This window comes from Ictalurus furcatus, chromosome 29, assembly GCF_023375685.1.
Source record: "Ictalurus furcatus strain D&B chromosome 29, Billie_1.0, whole genome shotgun sequence".
Classification (NCBI taxonomy): domain Eukaryota; kingdom Metazoa; phylum Chordata; class Actinopteri; order Siluriformes; family Ictaluridae; genus Ictalurus; species Ictalurus furcatus.
This window is the reverse complement of record NC_071283.1, coordinates 8,543,634-8,555,598: the sequence shown is the minus strand read 5'-3', so window position 1 is coordinate 8,555,598 and position 11,965 is coordinate 8,543,634. Positions and strand designations below refer to the sequence as shown.

The 11,965-nt window shown below is 39.5% G+C and overlaps 1 protein-coding gene across 3 annotated transcripts in view; it reads right to left on the bottom strand.

Moving 5' to 3' along the window:
• The window catches only part of slit1a (slit homolog 1a (Drosophila)), a 106,389-nt gene extending 99,969 nt beyond the window's left edge, over positions 1 to 6,420 (bottom strand). For all 3 annotated transcript variants that reach the window (XM_053618854.1, XM_053618855.1, XM_053618856.1), the window contains exon 1: positions 6,075 to 6,420. In XM_053618854.1, coding sequence (XP_053474829.1) covers positions 6,075 to 6,250 — 176 coding nt within the window. In that variant the 5' untranslated portion in view covers positions 6,251 to 6,420. The remainder of the gene's footprint in view (positions 1 to 6,074) is intronic.
• Between the last annotated feature and the right edge of the window lie 5,545 nt (positions 6,421 to 11,965).

The window sequence follows — 11,965 nt, the reverse complement described above, 5'->3', positions numbered from 1 at the left end:
AGACCAGCAGCCATTATGAGTATCCTGACAAGTCCCTGGAGCAAGAAAACCTGGTAAAAGGTGTTGTGAGGTAATCGGTCATGTCAACACTGACCTGCAAATGGCTTGTTTAAATTACCCCGGGAGTAAATGGATTGCAAACTCAATCTGTACCCATACAGCCAGGGGGGAATTGAGACTATTGCCAAATTAGTCTAGACATTAGAATTGCTAGAGTCATGTTGCAAACCATTGGCCTCCCCCCGCCCAATTATTGCAAAGCCATCAGAACCACACTCAGCCACGTGTGAAATGAACCTGGCATTTTAAGAGTCACAGATTCACACATGCCATGCTTCAAATCTGCAAGAATCCACCCACACTACCTCTCATGCCCCCATATGCTTATGATCAATTATAATAAAATCTGATAAAGAATACATACAATGATTCAGGTCAGTACAGTGGTGCAGCAGGTAGAATTGCCTCTTTACAGTTCCAGGGTACCTGGTTTGAACCTGAGCTCAGGTTACTGTCTGGTTGGAGTTTCACATGTTCTACCTATGGGTTTCCTTCCAACTCCCAAAAGCATGCAGCTAAGTGGATTGGGTACACTAAATTGCCCCTAGGTTTGAATATACAGTTCATGTATTTGTGCATGGTGTCCTGTGATGTGTATATCCCCACCTTATGCCTAGTTCTCTGGGAAAGGCACCGGATCCACCCACATGTTGGTGCCTTTCAGGAATATTCAGTAATGGCTTTATCCTGGTAAGGGTCATAATGGATCCCAAGTCTACCTGGCAAAACTGGATGAAGGGAGGAACACACCCTGTACAGGATGTCAGTCCACAGCAGGGTGCCACAACACACACCAATTTAGAGTAGCCAATGCACCCACCTGCATGGATGGTGGGGTAGGAGTTAATCAGACACAAGGAGAACATGTAAAAACACCACACTGAACCTGGGACCCTGGCGCAGTGAGGCAGCAACGCTACCCACTGCGCTAACAAGTCATCCATGTTGTAGTAAGATGTGTCCAAGAATGAACTGGTCACACCATCAGCAAATGGGGTCTGCATACAAGAAAAGCCCCAAGACTCATAGTAATATCTGGTGGTGAATCATGGAGACTATGGGACTGTATTGCAGCTAGTAGTCCAGGAGCTCTTGTGAAGACTGTTTGCAAAGGTGGTGGTGGATCAGTGGTTCAGGTTTTGGGCTAATGATCAGAAGATTATAGTTCAGTTTCCAGCACCACCTAGCTGCCATTTGTTGGGCTCTTGAGTAACACCATTTTAGCCCAAAATCTGGTTGCTTTTAGGAGGTTAAGACCATGGATTGTCCAACAAGATAATGAGATCGAACATGCATCCAAATCAACATAGAAATGGTTGCAGCAACACAAAATCACTTTTGCAGCATACCATTTCAAAAATTTAAAACTTGTGGTCTGAATTATATAGGGCAGTCCAAATGCACAAAACTAAGAATATAAAGGATCTAAAAATGTTCTGCATGGAGGGCTGGACAAAAATTTCCAGCCTTGTTAGATATTTCATGAAGCTTCCTTCAGTTAACTTCACAAATATTAATCATGATAACCGTTTTGAAACCATCGTCCCTATACAGTATATTTAGGCTCAAAATATTACTCAATGCAGGTCTTTTTCATTTTGTGTTTATTTTAATGAAAGGTGCCAATAATTCTAGAGCTAACTGTATCCATGTGTAGGCCTCTGAAAGTAAACCTCATTTACAAGGTGCACTTAACAGCACAAAAGTCAGCAACTGCCAGTAAGTCAAACATCTGTGACTGTAATTGAATATGCCAAACTGTTCAACTAGAAACGGGAAACAAGTTGGGCTTTAGGGACGTGGAGCATTTGAGTACATTGAGATGGAGAACACAGAGGCTTTCACTCCCTGTGAGCAAATACAGGGTTTGTGCTTTGTGGATGTTTTGCTGACAACTGTTTGTAACAGACGAAATACCTTCTACTTATTCTATCAAGAAAGTCACTGATGCACTGTTAATGCAAGAGGGCCTGTGGCTGGCTGGTAACAGTCATTTCCACATGGTGCTTTGACACACTCATATCATTTTCACTGCACTCTTTACAACATCCCCATGAATTCCAGATTAAGATTGCCTAGTTAATTTGGCTTGCCTGATTGCAGCTCATGTAGATTATACAAAGTAACTGAGGCCAAGAGTAACAAGAGTAACAAAGAAACTGAGGTCGCACCATTCCTGCTCACGGTTCAGGTTAAAAGCTGTCTTGTTACTGAGATTGTCCCAATTAATCTTTAAGCCCTTCTCTGCAATCCCCATTACACTAACCTTAACAGAAATGTAACAGTTCCATCTTGCCATTAAGATTTACTATAAGGAAGTGCATGAGCAGTATGCAGCAGAGACATGTGGGATGCTGGGAATGTGTAGAAAGGGAATGTGTCTGCTCTACACAACCTTTAATTTAGCACCATTCTCATCAACATTGGCATTCCTCAAATAATCCTCATTCCTAAAGCTAAACCATCTGTGAGAAATAAGAAGGGTCACATGTCATGTGAAAAAAGCTCCACAGTCACTCAGGATTCTCCTGTCTGATATCCCAAATTGCGTGATACCCTTTACAATTTATTGCCAAGGCCACGGAAATCTTCTCCCTATATCTGTATTTGCCCTGTCCTGATGGAGTTAAATTATGGTTTGTGGAGTGGATATGGTTTTCTTTACTGATCTATCTACTGATTTGATGTGTATCATCATCTGGCAGCTGTTAAAAATGGTGCACTTTTAGAAAAAGTGTTCCCCTGGGGTTATTTGGGTGTTTAATGGTTCTGGCTTTCTAGAAGGTTTATAATTGGAACCTTTTCTATTGCATGCATTTACACAGACCTTAACAGTTGCACAAACTAAAGAAACCTTTAGGGTGGCTACCCTTATAAAAAGCATTCTGTATAGCACATTAAAGAGTTCTTTTGTTTGTTTCTACAACAGAGGGTTCTAGGAAGGAACTTTTCAGCAAAGGTACGAGCCTTGCATGTTTCACTTATGCAAGAGGTTCTCTAAAGAACCTTAGTCAAAGACTATTGTGCCACACTCCCGAATAATGCAACAGAAAAGCATTCGAATCCTGATAAGGTCACAGCCATCCAGGTCAGCAGAACTGGTCAGGCTCTCCCCTATCAATCACAGTGACACTAGCCAATCATGCATGCAGTACAGAAGGGGGTGGATAATGCTTTCCTCTGAGTGTTAAGCAGCCCCTGAGGTTGCATGAGCAGCAGTTTGAAAAGATGCACTTGGCTGGCTTCATGTGCCTCAAAGGAAGCATGTGATAGTCTTCGTCCTCCACGATTGGTGGCTGTCATGTGATAGGGGAGAGCTGCCTTATGGGTGTGATCTGGCCATGACTAAATTAGGGAAAAAAGCAATTATTAAACTGAGCAATCATTCATTTATTCAGCTTCAGTAACCGATTTATCCTGGTAAAAGCTGCAGTGGATCTGGAAAATATCCCAAGAACACTGGACATGTGTGATGAAATACACCTTGGATGGAACAGGACATTGGAACAGGAAAACATGCGAATCTCAGACAGTAACTTGAGGTCAGGATCGATCCAGGGACCGTGGAGATGTGCGGCAGCAGCCCTACCTGCTGTACCACCATACTGCCTCTATAAAGGCCTAAAAGTCTATGTTTCAAAGATATCTCCTCAGCAAGTGGACTAAATCCGTCATGAGTTCTCTAAAATGTAGGTGTTTAATAAGAAGCTCTTAAGATTTTTAAGGAGGTGGTATAAACAGCCTTCTATCTATTTAAAGAACCCTCAATGTACCTCTTCCTAGACTAGAGCTGAAGTTTACAACCAAGCTCTCTAAACAAAGGTTTCACTCTCTCACCATGCAGCTTAAACTGCTTCTTCATGCAGCATCTGTACTCGGCCCTCAAATCCATCACTATGGTTGAATCAATAAATAGTCGAAAAAAGGCAAGAAAGGACACTTGCATACTTGAGCCATCTCTCTACTAAGAGAATCCCAAATCAGACAAGTTTTCTCAGGCTAAAGAGAAAGAAGAATGTTTTACAAAGCTGGACAAGCTGTTTGAAAAAAACATTCAGTGACCTTTTGTATGCAGTTATGATGTACAATGTACAATCGTTCATCTTTTACCTCACAGCTTTGGGAGAGCATTGTGGGTGTTTGGTTGGTGGGCTTATTGTCTAGTATATTTAGCAAGAGCTGGTTAAGGGGAAGTCTTGTATGGGGGAGTGAGTTTGGCACATGTGGCTGCAGTTGTTAAAGAACGCAAGCAGAAAGGTCAGGACAATCGAAATGCTTTCTGACGAGTGCAAATGGGATTCTACATCCATGCACAAATTATACCCCCCAAAACCACTACACACACATTTGCAGAACCTTGTCAGCATGAATAACCCAGCTTCTGTTTGCAAAGATGTTTTTTTTTTTGAGTGGATGTCTGAAACAGTTGAGTCTAGCAAAGCCAAACTGTCCTGACTGAGAAATCCCCCAAAACCATTCTCATTTCTTTCTTCAATTACAATTTGACGAGGTGGTCGACTCAAAAACATTTAACAATAGCAAACTGTATTTATGGAAGTGGTGGAGACAAAGTTCTTTTTTTTTGTTAAGAATTTGTTAAAAGAATGCATCAAAAGGGTTGCAACTAGAATGTTTCCAATTATGAATATTATGCTGTATTTAATTGTGTGTTAATTATTACTTCCAGGACAAATAGAGGCAAAGTTAGGCATGTAGTGAGTTTTCTCATGAAAGCACCATAACTGTAACAGGATTTGTTCAAATCCTTTCATCTGAGTTTGTCAGGATGCCCACTTGAAAGAAAAAAAAATGAAAAGAAAAATGAAAGGAAAAAAAAAATACCCACAGAAAAACCAGAAGCAATTAGGACTACACGTGGGATATCGTCAATTTGTCTTAGGAGTCAGGGAAAATCACTAGGGACTTGTGTGTGGTTTATTTGACTGGAGCAATCGCCTTGAAAAATGACCACTATACAATGGGGCCGATATGATGCAAAGATTTCTTATGTTAAATAATCTATCCAGAGAGTGGAAGTACATCCTATCCCATGATTTACTCGTTTAAAAAACCCCAAAACAGCTCTAGAAAAAGAAATCCAGATACTTCAAGCAAGATTTTGTCCAATCTGTCGCAATCCCTTGTCCCTCTAAAATAAAGATTGAACTAACACACGCAGTTTCCCTGGCATGTATAATTCATCAGAGATATTCTAAACCCGGGACCAGTACAATCAATTTTCCCCTTTCCAGTCCTCGGAAATTAATTACGACATGAATATTTTAAAGTGTTACAAAAGCTCATAAGGAGAGGGATGAGAGTAAGGCTGATGTGCAGAGTGAGCCGCTTATTAGGTTCATTCTTCTGCAGACCAGCTGCTGATGAGACACTCTCACTAGCCACATAATTAAGCACCATTTTGCTGATTTACTGATTTTCTACATGATTTAACATTAAGACCACATTGACGGGTTCAAATTCATTCTGTTGTGATAAGAGTTTTTTTTTTTTTTAGTCCTAAGTTTAGTTATACTGATACCATATAAGTCTAGAAAAACAAAATCTGCAGCAGTACAAATATTTACTTTCATCAAAGTTTGGCAATTCAAATCTTGTAAATCTTCACAACTTTGAGGCATATTGAACATAAGAATTACAGGAATTAAGGAATATGATACAGCAAAATATACAAGTTAAACCTGTTAAAATTCAAACAAGAGAATATGCAAAAAGAAAAAAAAAGTATCCAGCAAGATAAGTGAAAGTATTTTCTAGACGGTGCATGGTAATGACAGAACTCACAGTACTGCCAGCATCATGCATACACACAAGCACACACAAGTCGGTATGTAAATTACAGACGCATTTGCGTGCATATATTTATTCTTTCTTTGTACCTGTACCTCTTTACAACCTGCCTTGAAGAGTAATAAAAATAATTTGTTCACTAAAGAGCTTGTTTGCTCTTCAACTCTCACTATAGGAGGAAAGGATGTGCTTGAGATGCTACTCACAGTCGCTCTGCGTTCCTTGGGATGTTCCTGGGAATGCTCTTGAGCCCCAGGTTGTGGCAGTCCACAGTGGTGCCGCTGCAGGTGCACAGAGCTGGGCAGGCGGTGGCATGGTGGGAGAACAGGGCGCCACACAGGAGCAGTGCCCACTTCCATGCCCTACAGCCTCTCATGGGCATGACTGATCCACAGCTTCGTAAACTCCGTTAACTGCCTTTCCTTAAGAGATTTTTCCTTTTACAAAGCCGCTGCTACTGCTGCAGAAGTCCTTATGTTGAAAGCAAAGCACACACAACGTGTGGGAGAAAGACTACGTGTGGAGGATGAAAAAAAAGGTACAAAAGGTAAGGTAAGGTTTTTTGTCCTCACAAGCAGAAGAAATGGCTACTTTAGGTCAGACTAGTCCTGTTTTGATTGTTCTTGTGGTAGGGGGGGAGACAAAAAAAAGAAGCTCGTCCTCGTCTGTCGTGCTTGACTTCCTAAAGAAAACTCTCTCTCTTTCTCTGTCTCCGTCTCCCTCACTGTGCTCAGCGTCTACGTCTGCTTCCCTCCCACTCCAGTACTCCTCTGGCTGCCTACACAGAGGGGAACAGAGGAACACCAAAGAGGAAAAAAAACACTCTCTCACTCTCTCTTACATACACACGCACACACATACACACACAGCAGTCATCCATCACAAAGATCTACAAATAGCAGCTGCCAAGCTCCTCCCATATCCCCTCCCCTTCGTCCAGTGTTCCTTCCCCCAATCCTAAACACACCACCCTCACCCCCTACAATCTCTCAGGCGTCCCAGTGTGGCTCTGGGCATCCACACGTGTGTACAATTTACAACAGCCCCTGTCCCAGCACACTGACCCCTGACAAAAGATAGGGAAGGGGCACGTTGGTCATTTCAATGCAGACATTCTCTCGAGAACACTTAGATGGAGTAGGGGGTTGGCTTAGTTTTACAGAACAAGACAGTGAGCTTTTACAGGTATGAACTGTGCGTAGCCCAACTGTAGTGTGTGTCAGCGCTAAGCCAAGCACAAAGTGCATCGATGGCTATACTATAAAGACATGAATGCATTTCTGCTTGCTTATATTTATACATGATACAGGGTGTGAGAAAAGCTTTGGCAAAACAGTAGATTAGAAGCGCCATGCCAACAAAGTCACGTTGAACACTTTAAAGCAGTGGGTCTCAGCCAAGGAGCTGAAAGAAATTCCACAGGTACCTCAATACAGATTTATTTCATGAACTATTCAAATATTAGACTCATTATTCAAATCTGTACAATAATATCCTGCCAATGTATTGAAGCCATGGTGCTTTCTACTGGGAGAACACTGTAGGTCCAAATTGACATTAAGTATAGGCCGACTTATTTTAGAGTTATTGAGATTTGGATTAAACTCATTAAATTCTGGTGACCAGTCAAATAGGCTAATAACTATAAGAACTTTTATAAGAACAGTGTTTGTAAAGGTGCGGTGTGATTTCTACCACTGTAACAAAATAAGCAGTATGCTTCAAGGACCTCTGGGTGTTCTCGGAACCTTACAAGAAAGAGAGACGAGGCAAAAAGAAAAAAAGCAATCAAAAGCCAGTATCATATTAGTTATCACTCATTGCACAATGGTAACCTGAGGTGTTCTTAGCAAATGAGCAGACAGTGATGGATTGTTGTTTTATACTATTAATGAAACTCTGTTTTTGGAGAGTTAAAAGCTTTAATGATCCTTTAATGTGTAACTAAGAGCTTTTCCCCAGTTTCCAGTAACCAAAACTCCACCACACTGTTCATATAATCTGAAAAGGTGAACAGATCAGCCATTTTTCAGGATAGAAAAAGAATCTGTGATAGCCTAAACAGACCTGCCAGAGAGAGGCGCTTAGCTGTGACAGCTCTGGTGTGGAGCCTGATGAGAAAGACGAGAAGGAGCAAATATCACGTATACTGCACATTAATCAAAAGACTTAAGGGAGTTCCTTTCACTTCCCGATTTGGACCATAAGTCCAGGGCACACGGCAGGTGATGAAGTATTATAACTTTTATTGTGCTGTTCTGTTGAACAGGACGGCACACAGAAAATGTTTGTCAAGGAATAAAAGCTGTTGTCTGATTACAAAAAATACTTCACTCAAATTAGATAGGTATGATAATTGATCCTTCGTGTTTGTTTTTTCATTATACAGTATATCGAAATAGGTAGATTAAATTTGTTTAACAACGAACAAAAATTCAATTCTTTCTCAAATTTCATTCTCAAGTCAATCAATCTTCAGTAAGCTCTTTTTCCTGGTCAGGTTCACAGGTCAACTTAGAATAGCCAATCTATATATCGACATGTTTTTGGGAGGTGGGAGGAAACTAGAGAAACCAGAGGAAACCCACCCATGGAGAGAGCATATGAAACGCCACTTAGAGTGTAACACAAGCTCAGGATCAGTTAAATTGAAATTAAGCTATCATTCCCAATATAACATACTTAACCTAGCTACTAGATCTAGTTTAGCTAGTTTACACATGGCAGCACACCAGTTATTAATAACCATGCATAGTTCATTAACTTTAAGAGATTTATTTCAATAGAAAAATGTGTGAAGTTAATTCTGACATCACCATTTGTTTTATTTACCTGCAGTGGTTAAGACAATAGGTTTTAATAGGTTTAAAAAATAAATAACTGTTTTATTAATTCTATATAAATTGTGAAATAATTCTGTTTCTCACTTTGCACCTTGAAGAACAGGTTCTTCATATGGAATCAAATCTCAGGAGACACTGGACGCCAAGCAAGTTTAAAGAAAAGAAAGAAAACAAAAGTCTGTGTTCTGGGTAAAATACACAACCACTCCCTCCATGGACATGAGTACATAACGACCTAGTAAAACTGCTCCTAACGATCTAATGTGATGATGTACAAACCGCTGTGTTTAACCGCAGTAAGCTTTGTGGAGTTAATTGTGCTACTGTTTTCTTTTCAGATGTACACTTTTCATTGAATGGATGGTTCAGCAGGGAGGGAAAAGTGATTTAACCAAGTTTTGCATGATGCAAATTAGTGGTCATAAGTTTCCATTACTTATTACATGCATTAATATTGTAGATTTAGTGTTGAACGAAGCGAGCAAAATTGGGACATTGAACAAATTGAACACAGCTTGGCTGCACTCGAGGTAAGTGAAAAATGTGTACAAATTTGATTACAATCCAAACTATTTCTCTATGCAAAATATAAAAACCCACTTTAAACTAAATTAGACATCTGCATGCTACAGACCATATTATGAATATTACATAATATTTACAAGCCAAGACCAGAGAACTGTTTCATATCACTACATGATTGGAGACAAGACTGAAGGCTCTAAGGTACAACATTTAAAATAGTGTAACACTACAGGTTCCCTTGCTCAGTCCCTTCAGAGACCATCACATGGGAACAAATCAAACTGTCCAGCTCTGCATAATACATCATACCCGCAATACCACATATAAGCTTTATACAAACACATCACAGTAATTCTGTGTCAGTGGATATAAAACAGCATTAATGAGAGGTACAACTCAGCAGGAACAACATGCCTTACTACTTATTGAATAAGTCAATTAAAGTTTAAAGAGCTGTCAAAAGCCAGAATATAAGTGCATGCAGTCAGAGGGCAAGCTGCAAAGAAGAATGAGCCCTTTCTCTCTCGACATCAACAGTCTAAACATAGATTCGGCAAATTCCTCATTTACACACATTGAGAGAAAACAGAACTCCTTGGGTGTCTATGAGCCAGCATGTACAACGTGTAGCTACAATGCCAGAAATTAAATCGCAAAAACATGTACAATGAAACACTGGGGCTTTATATATATATATATATATATATATATATATATATATATATATATATATATAAATAGAGAGAGACATATATACACACACACAATATATATATAGGCAAAAAAGTGACTTATAACCAGCCAGAAATGGAGCAAATTCATCAATAAAAAGCAAAAAGATAGAACATTTATTTCAGAATGATTCTATGATCAATAGTGAGTCAGATTAGGGAAAGGTGCGAGCTCTAAATGATAGATTTTGGTATGGACTCATACCAAGTACTGATAAATTAACTGCATGTGTGACAAGACTCCTCAGTTCACAGTAATTACAGCGAGCTGCATTTTCTCCATCTACTGCTCCCCCTTGTGGCGAACATTAAAATAGCACTATCAGGCAGAGGCGGCAAAAAATAATAAAATTCCTAACAGATGAACTTTTTTCCCCCGGTGCACTTTTTCAAACCCTACATGAAAACATTCAATTAGATTTCAGTCATGTTTCAATTTTATCAGTTCATCCTAGCAAATAACGGCATGCATTACCCAAAACCAATGATGCATATTAGGGTTCATTTCTGTCTCTCAACCATCCCAACTCCTGCCAATTTCAAGGTGAAACCGAGAACTTCCAGTAAGGCTCTGGAATAAAAAATAAATAAATAAATAAGGGAAATAAATAATGAAAATGTCTTCCAAAAAATGTGAGAAGCATGAATTATCAGGTCATATTTTATATGCAGAGATTGTTCCAGTAGATTTTTAGACATAACCCTATTTTGGCTGCACCTCAAGCTTGAATGCATGGTTCAAATACGTTCCTGAGCCTAAAGCTCATTTCAGTGAAAGGCCTTTTTGTGTAGCCAGCTGTAGATGAAAAATAACTGTTATTAATTCCAAACTTTATTACCTTTGTGTAAACCAAATCTGTTAACCACAAAGTTATCATGTGATTTAGCAGCAGGACTTTGTATTTAAGTGTAAAATTTGGAGTACATGAAAGGATTAAAAACATGACCTGGCAACATGGGAAATAATCAATGAAAGGGTGCTGTGATGCGACCTGACGTGAAGCGTTACTGTGACCACCCTGAAATGAACCGTTTGCCAACAGCACATTCCAAAGTGTTTTATTCCTCTCATATCACAGCAACAGGCCAATGATTAACTTTTAAAAATCACCCGCCTCTCTTTTTTTTCTTCTCTATTAAAGTTAATTGCAAAGACCTGTTCCTGAAAAAAAACCCTCACTACTGCAAAGCGCTGACACTAGAGACTCCCTCCATAAATGTTAAACATCTTATAGAAGGTTTCACCATATCAGTGATTTACTTGGATGACAAACATAATCATCCATATGAAGGAGTCGTTGCTATAGAAACAGTAACATAAATCTATCATTTGGACTACAGCTGGCACTACTGTCAAAGCTGCTGTTAAAGAAAATTAATGAACAACTTCCGACCAATCAGATTAGTGAATTCAACACCACAGTGGTATAAATTATATTAATACATTTTGAATTAGCGATTTATGAACTGTTACCAGGCGGTGCAGTGGGTCTTTAGAAATGATCCCGAGTTCTGGTTACTGTCTATGGTTTCCACCCACCACCCCAAAAACAAGCCTGTTGGATTCTAAATTGCCCCAAAGTGTGAGTGTGCATAAATGATGCCTGCTGGTATGCGTGAATGATGAACAGGACACCCATTCAGGGTGCAAGCCCTGGATCAGTCACGACCCTGACAAGAAAAAGTGCCTACTGAAGAATAAACTAATTTATGAGCCTTAACTTTCCCTTGTAAAATGGTGATTTAATAAGTGTTTGCTTTGAATCAACACAATGTGCCCAATCCAGACAATTTGAATGCAAATTATAATAAGTAATTTTGCTTTAGAGGCTCTGGCAAACTTCTGTATTTATTGTACATCATAAGTGCTTTGGGTTTTTGCCCCTCAAATTTAATAATGTAGGACACAAACTTAATGAGATGACTTTTGTGAATAATTTTGTGAAAGTTGTAAGACTACATCCTTGATCATATTTATATATGTAGATAAAACCTCAA